The 24,305-nt window shown below is 42.8% G+C and overlaps 1 protein-coding gene across 6 annotated transcripts in view; it reads right to left on the bottom strand.

Moving 5' to 3' along the window:
• RALGAPA2 (Ral GTPase activating protein catalytic subunit alpha 2) overlaps nucleotides 1-24,305 on the bottom strand; it is a 281,664-nt gene that overhangs the window by 165,651 nt on the left and 91,708 nt on the right. For 3 of the 6 annotated variants that reach the window (XM_082431628.1, XM_082431626.1, XM_082431627.1), the window contains exons 15-19: nucleotides 20,566-20,803; nucleotides 17,415-17,579; nucleotides 7,565-7,702; nucleotides 6,009-6,106; nucleotides 1,130-1,220 (exon numbers count right to left, since the gene is read on the bottom strand). In XM_082431628.1, coding sequence (XP_082287754.1) covers nucleotides 1,130-1,220; nucleotides 6,009-6,106; nucleotides 7,565-7,702; nucleotides 17,415-17,579; nucleotides 20,566-20,803 — 730 coding nt within the window. Of the gene's footprint in view, nucleotides 1-1,129; nucleotides 1,301-6,008; nucleotides 6,107-7,564; nucleotides 7,703-8,858; nucleotides 11,990-13,803; nucleotides 13,945-17,414; nucleotides 17,580-20,565; nucleotides 20,804-24,305 lie in introns of those variants that run through there. The other 3 variants (XM_082431631.1, XM_082431629.1, XM_082431630.1) reach the window with 3 other exon arrangements.

Here is a 24,305-nt window from a genome sequence, read left to right as displayed (position 1 = left end):
CTATTCAGGGGTCTAAACCGAGTTCCCCCAGGTACAGAGAAGATCACCTCGAGTGCTTACGCTTTCTACCCTGACTTATTCAACTACAAAATGGGGGTGGGTGGAGGAGGAGGAGGGGAATTGATTCCACCACAGAAGCGAGTTTATTCTGGCAGATTGAAGAGCCCGAGGATGCCTTCTACCTCGTGCCCGATGTCTAGACTTGAACCTGGGGTGACTCACCCAGGATCACCGGGGGATGAGGTGACCCACACAAAAGGTTTTCTTCAATAGGGACTCTCCCCTTTAAACACTAAAAAATTCTAATTTGTCATGATACAAGGACGCTTTCAAAGGCTATGAAGCCTCACAGGGCTGTTCAGTCTAAGGCAGAACAGACCCCGCCAGCCTGTCCCCCGAAGCCCCTGTCTGCTCCACAAGGACTCGGGGTGCCCGCCCTCTCTGCCTGCAGCTCTGCCGGCTGCGTTTCGATCTGCCGCTGACGGTCCCCCAGCCCTGCTGCTTCTAATCTGCTGTCCGCTCTTCACCTGCAGAGAACTGACAGCTGTCCCACTCACCAACCTGCTAGGTCCCTAACTCTGACTGCCCCAGGACTCTAGAAGGTGGAGCCTGAGAGGCCCTGCTCCGCCCTCCACCAGGATCCGCCAAGAAGGAGGGGGCCTGGCAGTGGACCTCAGGGAAGCGGAGTATCAGGGACTGCATTTCACTGTATGTGATGGTACGTCTCAGCGTCCCAGTCAGATTTTATTTTTTAAATACTTATGCCATTGACTTCAAAGTACTTCTGAAGCTTTTGCTCCTAACCTGGGGAACCTTTCTGGGGAAGGCCATTTTTCCTTCTGGGTCTGTCTGCTCACCCAGACATCAACCTTGGTTGTGCTTCTCACCTGGAGAAAGGCCCAGGGCTGGAAAGACAGGCCTCGAAGGCACAGGTCACTGACTGGAACTGTTCACCTGTACGTGCACACTAACCACCCATCTATCCTGGGATCCCAGGAATAAAGATGTCCCACTTCACAACCACGTGTCTTCAGATGATAAGATATCATTCGAGTTAGAAAGTCAAAAGGGAACAAAATGCAGCCTCGCCGAAGCTGGATGAACACAGACCACATCTGCTGGCACTTACTCTTCTGTCTCCCCCTGTATCTTCCTTGCGTCTGCTGCAAATCATCTTTCAAATCCAATTCAGCGGGGCTGCTGCTTCTTCGTACTAAGATCTTCAGACAGAAAGAAATATTGCATTTGGTACAGGGAAGTTTTCATTTTTATAAGACCGGTAAGTTTTTAGTCCACATTTCTAAAGAAAAAGAAACAAACAATAATAACGGGCAACAAAAAAACTGAATGACGTTTTGCATCGGAAGGATACGGGCTCACGAATTACTAAAACTGAATTATAAATTACACAAGATCTGAAATTTAATGGCTTCTACTTTGTCAGTTGACATCCAATTAAAATGGTCTACTGAGGAGGGGTGCCAAGTTATATGGAAATCGTTTATTTTGAAATTCTACTTGTACCTCTGCTCCGGCACGCATGGATAACGGATACAATCCTCCAGGAAGCCTAAGTCCCCGTGGACGGCCAGGGTGCTGGCAGGGAAGGCAGAAACTCCGCCCAGACTCCCAAAGGTCATTCAGTGCTTCCCTTGTTACGTGTGCAGCAGGCTTTCCTGAGCACCGCTCAGCACTGGACCGTGGGTTAAAAACAGGGGACTACAACACTGTGAGGCAATCCGCATGCTCTAAAATTTACATAACTGGCTTGGAAAGACAAAACATACACAAATTACACAAAGTGGTTACAATGTAGAGTAGCAAAATATGCGAGTCAACTCTCTCTAAAAGGTTTGCAGAATAAAGCATTACCTTGATCCGCTCACAGTGACAGTAGCTGTTCAAGAAGCAACAGACATGAGGTGGTAGAGAGAAGGCAGGAGGGGACTCAGGGCAGGAAGCACTGAGGAATCAGCAAGTTCTATGTGCAGGAAAAGAAGCCGATTATAGCAGGCCATACAGGGCAGTCAGGTGAAAATGGTAGGAAGAAAATGCGACCACCTTCTACAAGAGGCAGCTGCCGGTGGGCCGCCAACATCAGGCTTAGGAATTTCAACCCAGTATTGACAAAATGAGCAACCGTCTGTTCCAGACAATAGCTTATTGTGATTAGAAACATAACCAGAAAGGTAAGTCGAGTAGCTAGCTGCAGGACAGAGTTAAGAAGTTGCTATGGAACTGTTACAGTGATTCAGGAGTGAGCAGATAAGGCTTTTGATGGTAGAAAAGGAGAAGAAAAGATAAATTTTAAAATGCTGCAGAATGACAGTCAAGAGCTTATATGAGAGCTTATATAAGAGTTGTACATGGGAGTGGAAGTTTAATCACAGAAGGATATGAATCTAGGGGACCATGAGAATGATGGTGACGAAAGAAAGAAGGAAAGAAGGGAGGGAGGGAGAAAGGAAGGGAGGAAGGAAGGGAAGAAGGAAAGGAGGGAGGACGGACGGATGGACAGACAATGGATAGAGGAACTTGAGAAAGTTTCTGATATTTTAATTTTCATCTTTGGGCTGAATATCTAAAGAGAATGTGCTATAAGTGTGCAACAAAAATCCACGACTGGTGAGATGGAGGATACAGCCAAAAATGAAGATATATATTTAAGGCCCTCCAGTTCAGAGTATACAAAAAACATGGGATTCAATGAGCCAACTAAAGGAATGAATATTAAACAAGCAAACACATGAAAAGGGGGGACTAAGATGTATAATTAAAGGACAGAATAATTATTAAGCTAAAACACAGAAGTAGGTCATAAATATTTAGAAGATTAACCGTATATGAAAAAAATATTACTCAGCCTTAAGGAAGGATGATATATGTCTAATATGACAATGGAAATATACCCAGGATACTTCCTTAATTGAAAAGCAGAATGTGGGCTCTTCTGCTTCTGATTCTCTGAGAGATGAAATATCCTCCAACTACAGAACTAGAACCTACATAAAAATTTGGGGCTCACAGGAAGTAAAATAAACCTCCAAGTGATCCATACCCTCTCTCTACCCCCCAAAGCAAACTGAAATCAGGGCAGTGAAATGGGGCTACTTTAGGGGTAACTCTAATGTTACCACTCCCTGTGGCAAAAGGACCAAGAGTCCAGGATTAAAGTAGCACTCCCTGTTTCCTGGAAGAAACAAATGCAAATGTTGTCCTGGTGAAACTTCATCACTTCAGACATCCAGGTTTTCTGTAGATTCGGATGAGCCAGGTAGGAACTCACAATCAAAGATCACCAAACAGCAAAGGAAATAAATAAACCACCATGCACAAGAGTCTCAGAAACAACAAATATCAGATTGATTTCAGATGATGATAAAGAAGTTAGAATTGCAACCTGTGATTATTTTAAAGGAATAAAAGATGGCAATCACAAAAATGAGCAAGCAACAAGAGATTATGAGAGACTGCAAGATACACTTGAAAAGAATTAACTTGAACTTTCAGAAGCAAAAGGTTTAATTGTTGAACCGAAATACTGAATGAAAGTATTAAACAGCAGACTATTTATGAGTAAGGAGAGAATTATTGAACTGAGTGAAAGATCTGATGAACTACCCAGAATGCACCCACATAGCCAAGGAGAATGGAAAATATGAAAGGGGGCTTGAGAGACATGGAAGACAGAATGAGAAGGTCTAAATATATTTCTACCCAGAATTCCAGAAGGAAAGAGCAGAGAGAACAAAAAAGAGGCAATATTTGAAGAAATGGTTACCAAGAATTTTCCAGAAGCAATGGAAGAACAAGTATTCAAAGACACACGGCACATATACCATATCCAAAACAGGACAAACGTATAGACCAAAAGAAAATGTACCTAAATATACTGTAGTGAAACTGAAGGACAAGGATGAAGAACAACAAGGAACAACAAATAGGATGAACAGAAGACCTCTCAACAGCAACAATGGAAGACAAAAGATAGCAGAAAAATAGCTTCCATTAGAAGGGGTGGGAGGAAGGAAGAAGGATGTGGGGGAACTATGGTAATTAAGACAGAGAGACAAAGAAACCAATGATTCAAGAAGCACCAAAATAAAGCCTTACACATCTGGGAAGCAGTATATATGAGAGAAAGGTAGCATTCAGATTAATAAAGGAAAAATGAATTCAATATATGGGAGTGGTCATCCATGAAGTGGTCATCCATGTGGGGAAAGAAAAATGAAACTGGATCCCCACCTCACTCCATAAATATCAACTCTAGGTAGCTGAAAGACTTAAATGTATAAAGCAAAACTGAAACACTTATAAATACAAGGTAAATATTTTTATCCCTGTGCAGTTGATATTTTAAAATTTTCATAAAACACAACCACAAAAATGATAAAAGAATATCAAAATTAAGAACTTCTGTTCATCAAAAGACAACATAGAGAAAGTGAAAATATATGCCAGACACTGGAAGAAGATATTCACCAGAAACATAACCAATATAGGATCAGTATTCAGATTATATAAAGAATTAGTAGAAATAAAAGAGAAAAACACAAAGAAATCAATAGGAAAATGGAAAAGACATCAGTAGGCATTCAACAGATGAAAGACATATGGCCAATCAACATAAGGAAAGATCTTAAACTTTATTAGTAATTTGAGAAATGCAAAATAAAATGAGATCCCATTTTCACCCACTTGACTCAAAAGATTTAAAATCTGACAATAGTAAGTGTTGGCAAGAATGTGGATGAATGGTAACTCTTTACACACCGCTGGTACATAAGTGGTACAACCACTTTGGAAAAAGACACATTCTTTTGTAAAGAACAACATTATGCTGCTCTGTGACTCATCAATTCCACTCACATTCTTCATGAAGAATGTACATAGCTTCATTTTTCATTAAAAAAAAAAGTGAAACAATCTAAATGTCTGTCAACAAGAGAATGGGAAAGTAGACTGTGGTCTATTCACAATGGAGTATCATACAGCAAAGAAAGCAATGAACTAGGGCTACGTGCTGCAATGTGGACTTAGAAATACATAATAATGAGTGAACAAAGCAATAATACCACTTTTATAAAGTTTAAAAATACGGAAAACTAAAGGACATACTGTTTGGAGATATATACATTTTGAGCAAAACTATAGAGCAAAGAAAGGACACGATAAACACAAAGCCAACAGAAAGCTGCTCTCTGAGGGACCAGGATGAAGCCCACAGGCCACGGCAACAACACTGCAGATATTCTAGTTCCTAAGCTGGTGGTGAGCCTCTGGGTGTTTATCTGATTATTGAAATACACACATATAATATATGTATACATATGGAATGTGTAAGCTGGTATATGTCCTTTACAGAAATGAAGACAGAGGAAATTTAACACTCATTAGCTTCCAGGCAGGGCAGAGTAGGGAGAGACTTTCTTTGTTTATTTTGTACCTTTCAGTGATGTCTGAGTTTTCTATTCATATATACTAATTTTAAAAAATGAATAAATAGGAATTATCTGCATGAATGAGTTAGGGCTACTTTTTAATTTTCTTCTTTATACTTTAAATTTGTGTTTTAAAAAAATAATAAATGCTATTTTAGATTAAAAAAAAAAAAAGAAACCGTAACAGATCTTTGCAGCATCTCACTTATCTAGGAACTCATGTCAGGTGGAGGCTACAACCTAAAGTGATATCAGGAATAGGGAATCTGAACGTTTCTTTGACAGGTAAGGATGCTCCTTAAAAATAGAAAGGGCACAGACAGACCAGATGGTAAATTCTGTTTTCATGTTTATTTTTTTTCCTATTTTTGTAATTTGACTGTAATTTTACATAGAAAGTAGGCAAGACTTTAAAAGGTCTCAAGGTCATTTGGCCCTAAAACACATCCAAATGGAAAAAATTTTTAAAAGATAGCATCACACCACTAATAAATTTATGTATTGTGCCAATAATTTGTATGTTTATCTTTAATGACAAATGGATATATTTTGAGAAGATCTTACTGTTATTCCTTCATGTTCTTTCTTCTCATGTCCTTTGCTCTCCTGAACAGGCCTGGGCTCTGAAGAACTCACATTCTGTGCATATTCTACCTTTTGACCTAGAGATTTGGGAGAGGGGAGAATCAACAGCGGGAATATTTCAGATGGTAAAATTGGAAAAGGTTTTTATACGTAGGTAATTGTTAAATTTAAGTATCCTAAGATGTACAAAAAAGAGAGATCTGGGCCCAGCACTCTGGTAGCCTATGGATCACGTCTGCTCCATAGACCTGGCCTCTGACGCACAGACAGCTTCACTGTCTTGGGTTACGACACACAGGGGGCAGGCAGCAAGGCCTGTCCCGGAGCCTCGGGGAAGGGGTCTCAGACAAGAGCTGCCTGAGTCAGCCAGGCAAGCTGACGGGGAGAGGAAGCAGTGAGGTGGCTCAGCGTTGCTGGCCAGAGAAATAACCAGTGTCCGTAATAAAAAAGGGAATATCACCACCAAGCCTGCAAACAGTAATTTAAAAGATCCCATTCTGTGAGTAGTCAGGGGTCAATAAATTTGAAAAAAAAAAATACATGAATTGAACAAATTCTTAGGAGAAAAACACAACTTATCCAAAAGAAAACAGGAAAAAGAAAATATGAATAGTCTTATAATGATTTAAAAATTTGAATAGTACTTTAAAATCTTCCTAGAAGAAAACTCCAAGCAACCGATGGATTCTACCAAGTATTTAAGGGGGGGAAAAAAAAAGTCATAATGATCTTACACAAAAACTTCTGGAGAAGAGAAAATCTTTCAGATAATACATTTCTCAAATTATTTTTATTGTATTTTCTTATTTCAAGAGGATTTCTAAGAGGGGATACTTCCTACGCATTTGATGAGGCTGGCATGACCTTGACATTAAGGACTAGGGGATGGCTGGGTTGATCTCTTCTCTAACCCATGAAACTAAATAAGTGTGTTCACTGCTGCCAGATACGTTTAAACACGTGCTTTCACTGTAAAATACATTAGTCACTGTTTACAGGTCTAACCATCTGCCTCTTTGCCCTCCACACCAGTTGCTGCTAAAAGCTGCTGGAGAAGCTGTGTGGGTTAATGCTATTACAAGCGATCATCTTCAACCTCAGCAGACTCTGCACGCTGCTAATAAACTTCTTCACAAGTATGGTCAGCCTTCCATTCTCACTGTCAGCGTTTCTCCTCGCAGCCCTTTCCTCACCCCTCACGCCTCTCCTCCCTGCCTCTGCCCTAACTTGCTGCCCTCCCTCACCTGTGGTGAACATTCTCTACCTCCCACCAACTCCAGCCACTCTGGACTTTTTTCTAGTCCTCAAACATGGCACACTTGAAAAAAGTACACACACACACACACATAATTTGGATAAATAGATTAAAATAAGTAGTTAAAATATTTCATTGCCAGAAATCACATCCTTGCAAATCAACTTATAAATTCCCTTGAAATAAATAGAGTTAGGATAAATGTAGACAGCCACACGACATGCAGCCTCTTCCTGGCCAGAATCTACGGTCCCGCGTGAGTAAGGGAAGCTGCTGGTACCCGGAGGGGCCTCTGAGCACAGCGGCTCCGTGACGTCAGGGCTGCTGCTGCTCCGAACCATTGGCTGCTGCTCGGCTGCCGCCAGGGGGCCGGATTCGGCTGCAGCTGCATTTTCCGGCTGCGGGCATTCTTCCACTTCTGTGGGCATTGACAGAACATGCAGGGATGTATTTCAAGATTTTTAAAAATAATTTCACTACTTACAACAACTGATTCTAAAAATCATAGTTTTAGATACTATTTTTTTCCACAAAAATTGTGCAGTAAGATCACTGTCTTTCACATCATAAAGTTTTCTACACTTGTTAACAGTAACATTCCACTCCAAGTGTACATTTGCCTTTTAAGTTCTACAAAGCATTTTCTTTCAATCAAAGTGAAGAAAGAAAGAAGGGAGAGCGAGCAGAATGGTTGAGAACTGTGTAAGTCATTGGAGTTTCAGGGACAGGCATGTCAAGGGAAGAGGGATCCGGGAGATGCAGGGGAAGGTCACTTACATGTGAAAGAGTGGAACATCACGCGCACGCGCATGCGCACACACACACACACACACACACACACACACGCCCTAAAGGAAGATAAAAAGAAATGGGAATTTCAACTTGATTATTCTTTTTAACAGATAAATGTACAACTGTCCAAAATAAAATACTGTAATTATTTAATGACATGTCACCAAATGCAAGGTTGAATTAATCACTAAAGTACAAAAACGACCCACTGGTGTTTTTAGAGAATCAATAAATATATGTCATAACACAGAAAACCACAGCTGAGCACTGACCACTGGGTGATCCCAGCTAAGATATCTATGAACCATATCCCCCTAAAGAAGGGAAGTCCCTCCAAGCTCGTTTCTAAACTTCACGGTTCATTTTAGTCTCCAAAGACAACCCAAGGTGCTGAGGAGTCACCCCACCTCCTCTCTGCAGCTCTGGAGTTCCATCATCCCTCTGCTCTGGCATCATTATCAGCCTCCTAACTTGTGGCCTCAGAGAGGTCCCGCTACGAGAGAGATGCGACCACGCCACTCCTCCTGCGGAGGCCCGAGGCCCCCGTCACTGTCTGTCAGGCTCACGCTCCAGGGCCCCTAGAGGTCACCCCACAGGCTTGATCCCCCGCCAGGAGCTCTCCCTCACTTTAAGTCTTGAGCAGGCCCTGCCCACAGAGCCCCTGCTGCTCCCCCCCTCGAGGCTGACCTCCCCCGGGCCACCCAGGCGCCCCTCCTGTAGGACTTGCCACGTGGTCCTGCGTGTGACCCCCACCGCTGCCTGCCCCCCAGGCTCCACACTCCCTCGTGCAGTCATGGAACTCTACACCCATATTTTCCCCAAATTTTCATTAGCTAAAGTTTCAGTCCTTCTAAAAAGGGACTCATCAAAATTCAGCCTGTACCCTCTTACCTGGAAGTGTCACCTGATCCCTCACCTGAAATGCAACTCGCCACCAAGGTGCCCCCATTCTGTGTAACCCTTTCACCAGAGCCACAATCCAAAGAGCTGGTCGGCCCCAACCAAGAAGGTGTATGTAGGAAGGTTCTAAATATAACACAGAGTATTTCACCGAAGGACTGCTGCTTTTATTTTTACTATCCACATAAAAACTCCATTTTTAAGTACACTGATACAAGTTACCAGACCTCAAAACCGTGAAATGTGTGTGATCCCTCGCTTATAATGCAAAGTCCTGGGTCACATTCTCCATTCAGATACTGATGGGAAGCTGGGCTTAGGGGACAAGCAGAGTAAGGGAAGGTGGCAGGAGCAGACAGACCTGTTACAGCCTCGTCTTTCCAGGCTGTCTCTGCTCTTCCCTGCTCCTGAATAGCCACGAGAAACACCGGACATCCTAAGTGCTCTGGGATGCTCCGCCCAGCACCCCGGAGCAGAAACCAGCCCCCTCGGCTCTACTCCCAGGCTCCTCGGCAGCGGGCAACAGAAGCCAGAGGACCCCACGGACCATCCTTCCCGCTGTCTTCTTTCATTGTTTATTCTAGTTATGCAAGACACTGACACCTTCTGGGAAGGGTTTCTACTCCTTAATGAACCTGCTTGTAAATCCCATGTCAGCAGGTCAGCAGAGGGAGCCCAAGAGCTTCCTACTTCTCTAAAAGATAATTGGCACCCGCTGGTCTTTATGGACAGTGGGAAGACTGGGTTTTATTCCCTTAAACGTGATGCCAAGAACTGGTAGATGTTGGTTTCTGGGCTCTGAGCAGAAACAAATAAGAGCGGGGCCAACAGAGGCAGCATCATTTTCAAGATAAAGAACGACGCCATCTGGTGGGATGCAGCAGAGCCGCAGCACCATGGCTTCCAAACTTGAGTGTCCCCCACTGGTCCTCAGACAACAGACGGACGAAGAGCCTGCCATGGCCAGCTGGTCTGCCTTCCCAGCAGGCTGGCCTGATGTGGCTTTAATGCTCTGTTTTTGTAAACCTGTTGGTAGGGCCTTCTCAGATGGAGGGAGTCCAAGCCTGCAGAAACCATGGGAAGAGGTGGGACGGGAACCGCCGAGAAGAGTGGGAGGGAAGGGGAGAACCATGGGTCCGGGGAGCTGTCAGGCTGTGTGGGGACGGTGCCCTGAGCTGTCCCTGTACTTGGCTGTTATGTTGACAGAGTGTGAAAAAAAGGATGTAAATTCTCCTTATCCCACAAGTTAAACCCAATTTCCTGATTTGTATATGTACACTTTTTGGCCTTTTCTCATACTTTGTACTAAGTATATACTCAAGGTTTGTTTTGTATAGATGAACAAATGAATATCAGAAGCATTTTCTTAATACCTTTTTCCTTTTTCTTTTTTAAACAGTTCTCGAGCTCCCTCTGCTGGCTTTTTATTTTTGTTAAGGCTGCGCCCCTTCTACAGGGTCATCTGTAGCAACTGCTCTTTCATAACAGATTAAAACCATTTAACACTGATATGCAAATATCAAGGTAGAGGATTATCTGATATGCAAAATATGAAAAGGACAGTCTAGGCTATATAAAAATTACATTATAAATTCTGTGAGGTCTAATGCATTCTCTGTTTTGACTATCACACAATCTGAATCATTTCAAAGGGCTGAATTCTATGTCAGATTCACCTAATCATTCACTTTCTCTCAAGCAGAGCTAACCCAATAACCCAAACTCTGAAAGCACCAACTTTCTAGCTTCTTGATAGTGTAAGTTACACAACACCATTACTAAATCATTGCTTTCTAAAGCTCATTCAAAGCACCAGAAAAATGATCGAATAAAGATTAATTTCATTTTTTCCCACACTGAGAGAAGAATCGGCATGATTAAATTAAGTGTGTAAACTCTTCAGAAACTTCTATTTATTCAGGAATCTGACTACTTTTCAAAAGAAATTTCATTCACTCTTTAAGGCTTCCTTAATCCATCTTATTAAACATACTGAGACTCATTCTTCAATCACCAAAATTCTGGGTTCCATTTACCCCTCATACGAGGTTGCACAAGCAAAATTAATTGTGCCGTTTCCTAACTTTTAAAGCACTGTGCACAAAGTTGACCCTATGAAAAGCACAAGAGACATAAATCAACTCAACATCTTGACGTGCTCCACAAGGACCACAGGTGAATCAGCCCGAGCCCTGCCCACAAGCACATCCTGATAACTGGGCGCTACCTGGAAGCCGGAGAACCAGATGCAGACGCAGCAAAGTGAGACTTTCAATCAGGTCCCATTAAGCCTCTTTTGGAACGAGGGAAGATCACTGATCCTCTAATTACTACTATTACAATATTCCCCAAAGAAAAATAAAATCTACCGTCTGCACGGCTTCTAAGTGCTACAGATTGATAAATGTCCCAACATAAAAGCAGTTAAAATTGCAAAACAGCTGGAAAGAATTGTTTCCACAAAGGAGAAAAAAAGGAAATCACTGAAACTGCCAGTTCCACCCCCACGTGTTCGTTTATGCAGCTATTCATACTAATTAACGGAATATAGGTGGTTGTGACTGTCCCAAAGTTCTGCTGCCACCAAATAAAGAGCCCCAAAGGGATCAGAATAAGACATCATAGTGGGTGAAGGTAAGTAACTCTCTACAGTTTCGGTTATTAAAACAATTTTGGTGGGTTGAATAGTCATATAGACAAGGAACAAAACCAAGAAATGTTAACTTAAATGAAAACAAAACTAGCAATCATCTTATAGTAAAGAACGTGTGGCCAGAAGGTCAACATTAAAATTGCCTGTGTATTATGCACATGCGGATGTATGCCTACTACATCTGTATTTAGCAAAAGGTTAGCAAGATATGCCAACACCAGAATTCAAACTGGAGCACACGTTTAATTCTCTCGTGTGCCAGTCAGTGGCAGATGTACAGTCTCAGACTGGGGACTGACGTGCATCTCTCTGGGCCCAGACTCTTGACAGGACAGTCACACGGGACCGTGGCTCACTTTTCTGGTAAAGAAGAAATGGCTTCAGATGAGGGAGGAGCTTGCGACTGTGGTTTTCAGATGAAACAGATCAGGAGAGGGTCCTCAAAGTCACCATAGTGCTAGGTCCCTTCACCCTTTGTGCTGTAAAACCAGGAGTGAGGATGGCAGAGGCAGGAAAGCACGGACCAAGCACGGCCTGCTTCACTCCACGCTAAGTCGGGGTCTCTCAAACCTCAGCATCACTGATATTTTGGGCCAGACGGTTCTCCGTGGCGGCTGTCTTCTCCACTGTAGGGTGGTTAGCAGCACCCATCCACTGGATGCCGGTGGCACGACCCCAGCTGTGACAACCACAGATGTCTCCCGACATTGCCAAACGTTCCCCGGGGGGCAAATCATCCCCAGTTGAGAACCCCTGCTCTAAATCATATTCTGCTTCTGTTGGAACTGTGTATGTACATATAGGAATCAAGAATCTTGAGTCAACTAAAATATAATAATGAATGAGAAAAAAGCTCCCAAAATGAAATGACTAACAGGAAGAGATTTCTTGTGAGAACACATTCGGGACAAACTAGTTAAAAAAACTTAAACGAAATGGGAAAAAATGGGTTGTGAAAAAAGAAAACTTTTCACCATGCAGAAAGTTCCTTATGGGTGTGTATCAGACAAATAGAAAGCCAAAGTATTTTAAATACTTTATTAATCATCTCCAGGCAGGAGTATTTTTTGGAAAACCAAATTATGAAGCAGTTAATGCTCATCAGTAATTTAACTGACTGGTGGCCATCTTCTCCTGTACCATTCTTACTATTTTCCAACTTCAGTATTTACTAGGGAAAAAGAGCTTTCTAAGAAACACAGTCCTTAGTCTTCCCTCATATTCTAGAAATTAAATAATATGATATTTTAGATTCTCATCAGGGGAATGAAGCTAATTTTGCTTTGCTAAACCACAGTATGACATGATTTAGTGCCACTCAAAGCCACAAGTAAGCTATCTCCAGTATTAAATAAATACTAGTCTATAATACCATCTTTTGGAAAATAAAAAGAACATGGAAATATTTCCCACTTTAGCAAGAAGATTCAGTTCATCTTAGGATCACTGAAAAATAAGTAGACAAAGACCTAATTATTCACTGTAGAGCAAAGTAAATCCTTTTGTTGAGGTGTCCACGCCAAAAACTTCTTCTGGTGCTGTAACATCTTAATAAACCAGAAAGTGCACTTCATATAAACAACAGGTAGCTAAACTCAATTTTAACTGGCTGAAGGCCAGGAATAACATTTCTTTGTTTTGAAAATTAGCAATTTTTATCATTTTTTTTCACTCAAAGCTCAATAATCAGTATGAATCTGTATAAACTGATCATTACTTTAAACATGAATTATTACATGATTTACTAACTCCAAGGAAGTCTAGCCTGCAGAACTTTTCCAGTTTATTTATTTTGGTGGGGAGGCCCAGCAAACATGCTAACATTGGCACACTCAGAACTGTTGCAGAATTTTATGAAGATTTCCTTCCTCTCTATAGGCTCCCTGTTGAAGGCATGGGAGGCAGGCATCGCTGTTTTCCCCTCGTAAAAACTATCATGCTCAGCTGGGAATGCAAAGACCAGTGGTGTTACAGAAATTCTGCCTGACTATCTAATTGCTACTAAGAGTCTTAACTGCATAGAAACAATTGATATTCGTTGAAAATAAAGGCAAAGTGCAATGGCCAGGTAGGCATGCGTGACGTGGGGAAATTAACAAAGGAAGCCAGGCACAGAGGCGAGCGGGAGCAGCCCAGGGACATGGGGGGGGCCACATGAGACAGCATTACAGTACCTGACAGCCTGTGAGAGCAAGAGGTGTAAGATAGACCAGGGAAGAGAGCGCTCACGGTGTGGAGGAGAAGCGGGACGCTTTTAGTGGCGGGCAAAGCCTCAGAGAGGTGGGCACAGCTGCTGATAGACTGGCTTCGCTTAGCTTCCAGGAGAGATAAAGCAACAATCATGTCAGAAGAACCGCAGGATCTTTCACTTCCTTTTCATTATTATTTTTCTGGTCTCTCTTTAAATATTAAAGGAGGTCATTTCAAACTTTAAAGGAAGTTAGCACAAAGCACAGTATTTAATGATAGTCTCTAAATACAGCCAACTTTCAGTCATTCTGATGGCGTGGGAGCACAGGCCTTTCACAAATAATCAATCTCATTTTATAATGCTTTGTATGTTGAGCCTTTCCTTTTTTTCTGCTGTGTATCAGATACACATTTAGCTTGTTTGTTTACTTGGGCAGACATTACAACCAGTTTTCTCTTCCTAATGGGTCCAAACAAAAAGGCCACAGTGAGGGAGGGAAAATCTAACCTAAGATTAAAATGGTTTCATAAATAATCAATAATTCAAAAATTGGTTTACTGAGAGATGACTGTATTCAAAAGCAAATCATTTAGTAAACTGAATATCCTAAAAGCTTCAGAACACATAAAAGTCAAGTTGAACATTAAAGGATCTGATATTTGAGAAAAAGGTAAAAAATCTCCATGAAACCCATCCTTTTAAATCACATTTCATGCTTATTAAATCCACAATTTCTTAGTACAAAATTTATGGTGTTCTTAAGTTTCTATGTACTGCTAGTCAAAACTATTTGAGACAATGGATGGACACAGGAAGAGAAAAGGCCTCATACATATGAAACCACCATCAGTAAAACCAGTTTTATCTTTAAAACAAAAATATGGAGGTTTACTTGCTGTATTATTTTCACGTGATTTTATTTAACATTAACGGAATACAACGGTATTGACACGGTAGTGTCACATTTGCAAAAAGCAAAACAAGCTTTTTACTTTCCTGTCTTCCCCCTCTCTCTATCAGAATCCCCAGCTCTACAGAACTGTCTGCAGAACTGATTACAGCATAATCACAAACGTATAAGATACTATTTAGGTGAAAACGACTTCCGTGTAAACATCAAACTGACTGACTTCAAATTTCCTAAAAGATTTGTCTAACGCTCAATGTCAGGGACATTTCATTTGAGTGTTGCTTTAAAACGTTTTCCTCTTATAATTCAAATAATTGTGCATTTTTCCAAAACTGATCACTAGATATTTTAGAGATAATAAAATATAGATTATTTTGTGTGAAAATTAATTGACTTGCTTTAACCATTCACTTTAGACATGTAAAGTTTTAGCATCGTTCATACTCAGGAATGGAGGCTGACTCTGTCATTCTTAAGACTCCCCCTGCCGGTCCTTTAAGGTGCAAACGAGTTCATTCTCTTAAATTAATTGTCACTCCCCTACTCCACAATTGCTGATTTTATATTTCCCTCCTGCCACCATCACTGACATTTTCTCAGTCTAAGTGTAGTCTGTAGGGCAAATTATAATAGAATAATCTTAAAATATTCTCTTACTGGGATTAGAAAAAAAGGTCACTTTCAAATGGGTCTTCCATAATAAACATCTTCATGATAACAGTGCACAAACTAATGTCACGAGCTGCTTGCAGTTCTCTCATTAAAAGGTGGCCTCTACACAACCAAAATCTGCCATGAAAATGTTCTGGGCCTTCTTAAAAGACTAAAAATACGTAAAAATAATAGAAGTGAGTAAAAGCTCATGTAGTCTATGTAGATTACATTTATAAAACAGCATGATATAATAAAATATTCAAAAACCATTGTTTTCACAGGCAACAAAAGAGTCAAATATTTTATAATATTAAAAAATATAAAATAGGAAATACATGTTTACGTATCCATACACGTATGTGTGTAGAATACATGAAGATAATAGATCTGTCCTGCTCAATAGCTCTCATCTTCATCATCTTTTAAAGGTTATGCTTCCAAGTGTTTTTAATTGAATGAATCCTACAAAGGCCAGGTTTATGGTGTTGAAGTGACATACTCTACAAGGACCTTTACATGACTTTGTATTGGGTTGGCCAAAAACCTCGTTTGGGTTTTTCCGTAAGATGTTACTTTTTGGCCAACCCAATAAAAGCTCTTAGTTTTGCATGACTTCTTAGGCCCCTGAGAACACTGATAAACAGAACCGCACGGGCATAAAGGCACAGAAGATCTTCTAAAACCTACTGGCGCCTCTACCGTATTGCTAGTCTAGAATACCTATTGAAAAACGAAGATGCAGTCTCTCCTATGGCTGTGTTTTGGCCAAGTAGTGGCATAGGGAACATGCAATATACAATCATTTGCTGCTCGTTAAAATGTGAGAATAAAGTTTTAAAAAGTGCTTTGAATGAACACTTTTATCACCTCTGTAATTCAGGGGTTGTGAGGGGCAGCAGGAAGTCTGGGCGGCTCAGGCATGATGCCACCTTTGTCACAAACTTCTCTTCTGATCCCTTTTAAGGATCCAGTGATGGAAGAAAGGTATTTTAGGAGCTGGGATGAGAAAGGAAATGCGTGAATAAGCCTACCCCAAAGCTGCCCGTTACCAGAAACTAGGTCTCTCCTCAGGGAGAGGAGGAAGCAAGCAGGAGGATATAAATAAGGTGACAATGACAAATAAATACTATGGTGAAAACAAGGAGGAGTTAGGGTTAAGGCATAATATATTTTCATTAAAACTCCAACAGGATTCTAAGCTGTCTGTAGTAAGCCTTTACTAAGCATTGGAAAAAATGTTGAGTGTCCATGAATCTTTGATTTATGACCAGAGGAAACTGTGACCTTCTCTCTGCTGTCAACATGTTGAATATCAATTACAATTGCATGGTATTATTGATGTGAAAAACTACAGGAATCTGAGAAAAACTCATAGGAATCTGTTTTAAACTTAAGTTACAGCCTCAAAGTCACTGGGAAGGTTCGGGGCTTTATTTGTTCTTATTAAAAACTGTATACAAGCTTACTTATTAAAGAGTTATCTCTTTTTAAGAGTAAACTGCAGCAATAGTTTGATTAACTGGAGGTTCCCTGTCAAGTTCTTGTTAATTCTAACAGCCTGTAAGGTCAACATCTATAGGCAAGTAAAGCTCCATTTTCCAAAAAAGCAAAAAATGTAAATGTCTCCTTCCAGTCTTGAAAACTAAGCCCTTATTCTCCTTTTCTTTGCTGGAATAAGTTTCCACCCTCTCTTCAGATCAGCGTTGTTCAACAACAACAACAATGCAACTGGTTGTGTGATTACTAAGAATCTATTTTCCTCAAGGGTCAAACAAAACATCTATTTTCTCTCTTTTGCACAAATATCTCACTCGATATTAACATCTCAAGTTCTTTTTCACAATGAAGGATTTAGAAATAAATGTCACAAACTGATTCAGAAAGTAGTTAGACAGAAAGTTGAAAAGATACAGAGACATCTCAGTTAATAAAAGGCCTGGTGTTTAAGTTCTGAGTGGAATTTTAAAACTTTAAAAACATTTGATTCCTATAAATCCATTCCTCTGAGAAATACTGGAACACGTGCTTACCGGTTGCTTTCTGGCGGACGATGTTTCTCGCTTTCTCAACTCCCGGCGCCCCGGATGTGGTGGCACTCCTGAATCGCATGGGCTCGGCCACGTCGGGGTGGCTCCGCCAGCTCAGAGAAAAGGATCTCCCCACGGTGGTTCCTTTCTGAGAATCTGGAACACAGCCTACGAGACAAGAAAAATAATCCAGAGACTGAATTCATTATTATTCCTTTCATAGCCTGTGCTGCTCAGCAAACGTCATACATAGAAAGATGTATAAGTCAGCAGATTCTCTTGCGGCAGATTAGGTACCACTTCCTTATACTACAATTTAGGGAGTTATTCATGTATCAGGAATCTGAAAATTCCTGTTGCCAAAGTATTTTTCAAGCATCTTCAACGGTCTCATGAAAATTCACGTATCTTCACAGTACTCATTCCAATATACAAAAAAAATTAATAAATCTTCCTCAATATAAGAACAATGTCAAATGAAGTTACACCACTGCTCTCAGGATACTCCAAAAACTGTCTTCTATAAACCAGTAAATTAGAGATCCTGATTTTAGAACAGTATTCCATCCTGTAGACGCCAACCTCTCCATGAATCCCCGAAAGAAATTTATGCCCATAAACTCTAATTATAGTCAAATAAGCAAAGTTAATGAAATTCTACAAACAATACAAAATCCTATTTTAAGCGAAGCTCCAAATAGTAAAATATTGCAGATCTGTGAATCACCTTTTTTCTCCTCTCATACTGCTCTGGACAAGTATTTTAAGTAAGTGGTCAAGGATCAAAAGAAATACAGAAGAAAAAGAGAATGAGGCACTTAGAGGTTTCTGCACGTGTACGATGTGGCTGGCGGCTGCCACCTGTGGCTCGTTTTCACACCCAGATTCTTCTGAGAGTGTACTTTGTTTCCACAAATCTAGTGCTTGTACGGCAAGTATTTCTATAATGGATATTTAAATGTGTTTTTAGAATAAGGCAATATAATAAATAAATCAGAAATACTTGCCATGGTCATTAATTAAATAGTTAAATTTGTTCTTTCTTGAAAATAGCATATTTTGAAGTTGTTTACCTTCCTAAGACAAGCCTATCTCTCCCTATGAATCTGTGTTCGCATAGTGGGAGGGAAGAGAATATTTTGGGGGCTGAAGGGGAGGGTGGATTATAAGAATTCCAGGAGGCAGGGAGCGTGGTTAGTTTGAGAAAGTCCTTACTTTCTGTCTCAGCCACTCGCCTCCATCCTGCAAGGCGCCCCAGTCAGGCAGACTCTTCTGGACTGAGAGCCACAGTCCAGGGAGCCAAGTTCCTGGCTGGAAGGACCTAGACCCTCCCAGACTCTGGGTTTACACAGAGGCCCTCAGAGCTGCTATGGAGGACACTACAGAGGCCCAGGGCTCAGGCTCTGGGCTCCCTGCCCTGACTTCAATCCCAAATCTCCATCTAATATATTTTTTTAGGAAGGGGCTCCTTACAACTTCAACTAGGGAGAAAAAAGGACCTTCTGCTAAAGTATGTGAGAACATTGCTTTAGACAGTCTAAATCTAAACGGGGATTAAACAATTCCACTGGAATGCCCCATACTTCAACTAGTTAGTTTTGGTTTCTCACTGACTTGCTCTTACTAATTGGTGCCTTGGCAAGCCACTCACAGACTGCAATGAAGACATTCTAGGAATCAGTCACATTAACTACATGGCTCTGCAGTTAACTAATCATAATTGGTTCACACTTCCCCGTATCCACATCCTCTGTCATCCTCTCCCACATTAACTCTGGGCTTCAGCACATGACTTTTGGTTGCAAAACTGAGCAAGCAGAGATTTGAAATGTACCTGAAAATCTGAGCATGTCCTCCTCTACTCCTGGAACCCTAAGCCATTAGGTGAACAGCCTGAGCTAGCCTGCTGGATGATGAAAGATGTACGGCCCCGTCACCCCTACTGCGCAGCCGACAGCCGGCTAACCCCTAGCAGTGGAGCTGCCGCTCGCTGAGCATGTCACAGCCCGGCTGACTGTGAACGCAGCTGTGAGGCCGGCACAACTGCCAACCCATAAAATCATGATCTGAATAAATGGTGTTATTTGAAGCCGCTATATTTTGGGGTGCCCTGTCACACAGCAAAGCTAACTGACACCATCTACACTAAGACCACTGTCGAGGCTGTAGTCGACCACAGCAAGTAACGTGCTCTCTGTAAGTCTCTGGAGGAAAAATTCCTCGCAGGTCCCAGGACCAGGACAAGCCAAGCAAGTAGCTTGTTTACACCTTTTGCACTCTGTGATTCTCCCGTGTTACTCTGTGATGATCAGAGTTGAATCTGTGGTGGCCCCCTTCCCGCCTCCCCAGCAGCACCGAGGCTCTTCACCGTGCATCCTGGCATTTTATCCATGCCCGGAGCTCCACCCCTGTTCATTCCGTCCCAGTGTCCTTATGTATTTTATCCATTGTATTATGTGTATTTCTATGAGCGGCCTCAAAATCTTTACACAATAAGCTGGAGTACAGGGAATTAATCCAAGGACTGCGTCACAGCCTTAAAAACAGTAATGAAGACGGGCTGCAGAGTGTCACCCCCAACAGAGACCAGCACTGAGGCTTCCTGCCTTGATCTGACTCCAGGTCTCACAACAATTTTCACCCAGAAACACAAAAAAGCCAAAATGACTCCATGTGAAGCATTCAGAACTTCTACGCTTTCCCGAGGGGGGGCAGCAGAATAGATAATAAACAGTGGGGCGCCTTGAGTGGGACTTGCCTGGCTTTGATTTCTGGCTTTACCGCTTCTTAGCTGTGTGACCCCGAGTGAGCCAGTCCCTGTGGACTCTGTCCTTGAGTTTCTTGGTCTGTGATGTGGGGAGAGTGGCATGGACCTCACAGGCTCCCCTGAGGGTGAAGGCAGAGAAGGTGCACCCGGCCCCCGCCGCTATCACTACTGTTCCCCATCCTCCTCCTTCCTTCTTCCCAGCCTGCCCGTCATCCTCACTGAGGGGACACAGTGCTAGGAGATGTGATCGAACACCACTGTTAAAAGATACCGTCTGTACAGCTGGTTCAGCTGACTATGAAAGTCCATGCGTCGACTGCCTGGTGTCTAATACACACCCCTCCCCAGACTCAGACGCCCAGTGCCACCCAGCCAGACAGGAAATACCTTTGCCTCGCTGCTTCTTCTCCTTCTGTTCACTTAATTTGTCCAGAGGTAGGTTTGTCATCTCAACTCCGTACACGGTCCTGGCAAGCACCACCGTCAAGGAGTCCATGATGCTGGCCCACTCGTGGATGAGCTCCTCCCAGTCCGTGAGGGAGGACAGCACCCCGAGGAAGTCGTCCCAGAGCTCCCGGGAGATGTACACGCAGAGGTTTGCGCGGATCCAGGCCACTAGGAGCGTCTGAAAACGGCCAATCAACAGGAGAATTCAATCATCTTCATTTGGAAGAAGCGTACTTTCGACAAAACATTGAAAATCACTATTAATAAAATGAATTTTAACATAAAAAGTGCTTGGGGATATTGTGTTTAATTTCTCAAATTGCATCTGATCAACTGCAATCAAGATGTGAGCTACTGTGAAATTAGTTATCATTCTGAACAGACACTGATCAAAATGATCCTAGTGTCTGTGGCTGGTCCTGGCGGGACCTGGGGAGCCTATTCGCTCCCTCACTCCCTGCAGGGGCCACTCCGAGCCTTGTCTTCTGCAGGTAAACCTCCGCCTCCACCGGCTCCTGCCTGACTGGCAGCAGATGAGCTCAAAGCAGACTTCAGAGCACAGACCCCAGGAAACAATGCCCTGGACCTCCGCCAACCAGGCCTGCATCCGCCCGGCTCCTCCCCCACTGCAGGCCATGCAGGGAGGGGGCCCTGCTCTCCTGCGTGCCCCCCCGACCCTGAACCCTGCTCCCGGCCTCCTCCTCAGACTCTGCATTTCTGTTAACCCCACCTCACCTTGACCCCTTGCCCATCCTACTTCCCCAGCTCCTATCCATCAGCATGTAAACATGATCCAATTCTTCCTTATCTCAAAAAAAACCCACAGAAGTTCCCTTGAGCCCTGATGTCCCTTTCAAGCTACAGCCCCTTCTTCCCCTTTCAAAGCCAAATTTCTTGAAAGAATGGCCCACACTCGCTCCACCTTCCACACTCGCTCCATCCTCTGCCACCCCACCTTCTGCCGAGGCTTTGGTCCCCATCCTCATGGCTCCAGTGACCATCTGCTCACTGTCCATGTTCAACCCAGACCTCTCGAGATGCTGGTTTCCTGACCCTTCTCTCTGCTCACCGGTAGCCCACGTGCCCTGTCCCGCAGGCACCTGCCACGCAGCGTAGTCGTGAAAAGAACTCAGTTTCCTCCACTGAGAGACCTCCAGGCCCTCCACCTGGCCTCTCCTGCTCCCGGCCTCTGCACATACCCTTCCCTCCCTCTCTTTCCTCATTTTGCTTCTTTAACTTCTACCCACTCTTCAGGTCACAACTTGGACGTCACTTCCTCCTGGGTGTCCCTGATGTCGCCCACCCCCAGCCTCCAGGAAGCAGCCTGCATTTCCCCCATCGGAGTTCGTTTCCCTAAGAGTCCCTCAGTCCCCCTGGTCTCACGGTCCACAGTAGTACAGCTGCTCGCAGGGGCAACCCTACAACAAGACAATTATGCATGTATTCTGGGTATTTCCTTACCTCCAAGGTGCCCAGCTCCTCACCTCTGACAAAATATTCCGCATCCTTTAAAATTCAACTCAAAATGTATCTCCCGGGACTTCCCTGGTGGTCCAGTGGTAAAGAATCCGCCTTCCAACGCAGGGGACGAGGGTTCAATCCCTGGTTGGGGAACTAAGATCCCACATGCCACGGGGCAACTAAGCCCGCACACCACAACTACTGAGCTTGTGCGCCTCAACTAGAGAGCCCACGTGCTGCAAACTACAGAGCCCACGCACCCTGGAGCCTGCACACCACAACTAGAGAAGAGAAAACCCGCACGCCACAACTAGAAAGAAGACTGCACACCACAACGAAAGATCCTGCATGCCTCAACTAAGACCCAACACAGCCTAAAACTAAAATAAATAAAAAATAAATCTTTAAAAAAAAAAACACGAACAACAACAAAAAAACAAAATGTATCTCCCTTGAAAGAAGTGCCAAGTCCATCTCAGATGAGCCCCAGATGCTTTCCTAATCTTAGTAGAGGGAATCTTTATAGCCAAAGTCTGGGGAACCTCCCTGATCTGTTGTCAGAGCTAAAATGTACCAGGTAAGGTGCCAACTCGCCAATATCTCTGCCCAACCCAGATGCAAATAGGCTCCCACTGCTGTCAGGAGTTGTACTGTGCATGGGATGGGGGTGAATTTGCTTTTTAATTTAGATGAGATTAGGCGGGTTCGGGGTGGTATGGCCGTAGACTGCTTTTTAATTAAAAGAGAAATTTTTCTAATATAGACCTAGGAAATCTTTGAGAAAAAGAAAGCAGTCTGTATCTAGACAAGCTTGCTCTGACCACCCGAAAAATCATATTTAAAGTGACCCTCATGACAATGTACCTGTTCTCTGTTTCAATTCATGTTAACTACACTTTTTAAAGGGGTAAAAACGTTAAAGTTGAGCTAAAATAGTTGAGTATATTGAAAAGAAGGTTCTAAACACTCATTAAAAATCTGGTTCTAAGATGAATGAATTTTTTAAAAATTAAGGACAATGCAAAAGGAAAAATTAAAATCATGTTACCATTTATTGTTATTAGTACTTTATTACGCATTTTTATTCTGACTAAAATGCCAGCTTCTGTTCATTCATTTTTTACACTCCTGTTTTCAAAATGAGTTTGAGGTCATTACCATAAAGTGCATATACACAACAAAATTAATAAATGGTAGATCAAAAATATCTTCCAGGGGCTTCCCTGGTGGCTCAGTGGTTGAGAATCCGCCTGCCAATGCAGGGGACACGGGTTCAAGCCCTGGTCCGGGAAGATTCCACGTGCCGCGGAGCAATTAAGCCTGTGCACCACAACTACTGAGCCTGCGCTCTAGAGCCCGTGAGCCACAACTACTGAGCCCACGCACCACAAGTACTGAAGCTCGTGCGCCTAGAGCCCGTGCTCCGCAACAAGAGAAGCCACCACAATGAGAAGACCGCGCACCGCAATGAAGAGTAGCCCCCGCTCGACGCAGCTAGAGAAAGCCCACGCACAGCAATGAAGACCCAACACAGCCAAAAATAAAATAAATAAATTAAAAAATATACATATAATCTTCCAGAGTAGGAGGAGAATGCAGAGACTGGCCCAGTTGCCAGGACTCAGCCTCACGTGTGGTCATGGCGCTGGCTCCAGGTTTAAAAGTAGAGGAGTGGGTATAAGATGCCCACTGGGTCCTGCACTGGCCTCACTTTATTGACTAATTATTAGACAAGGACAGAACCACGACTTCCTGCAGCTTATAGGCTTCACCTCTGCAAACCTCACAAACATGTGCATCATCACACATCACACCTCATTCTCGTTCACAGCTAAGGACAGTCAGCAGACGTAAGCCCAGGGCCCCCTCTTCACAGGTTTCCCTTTTCTAACAGGAAAAGGGAAAGAGAGGGCCTCAGACTCGGTTGTCACTAACCTGGTTTGTGACCTGGACAATTTACGTGGCTTTTCTGGAGTCCTATTTCTCTCTAAAGATAAAAAGCTGAATAAGAGCATCCCTAACTTCATCCTTCGGCACTGAAAGTCATGTTTTATCAAGTATGTCTTGGAACACAAGACGTATAAAAGACACCTTCACTGGTAAATCGCTCCTTTTCTTTCAAAGTTTCCTAACCAACCACTTTCTATGTCTCTCTACCCACCTCACTTAGGGGATGACATAATTTTAAGGTATTGGCTCAGGCTATAAACAGAACGACT

This window comes from Balaenoptera physalus, assembly GCF_965194825.1.
Source record: "Balaenoptera physalus genome assembly, chromosome: 16".
Taxonomy (NCBI): Eukaryota; Metazoa; Chordata; class Mammalia; order Artiodactyla; family Balaenopteridae; genus Balaenoptera; species Balaenoptera physalus.
Note: the sequence above shows the minus strand (reverse complement) of the source record. Positions and strands in the feature narration are given on the sequence as shown.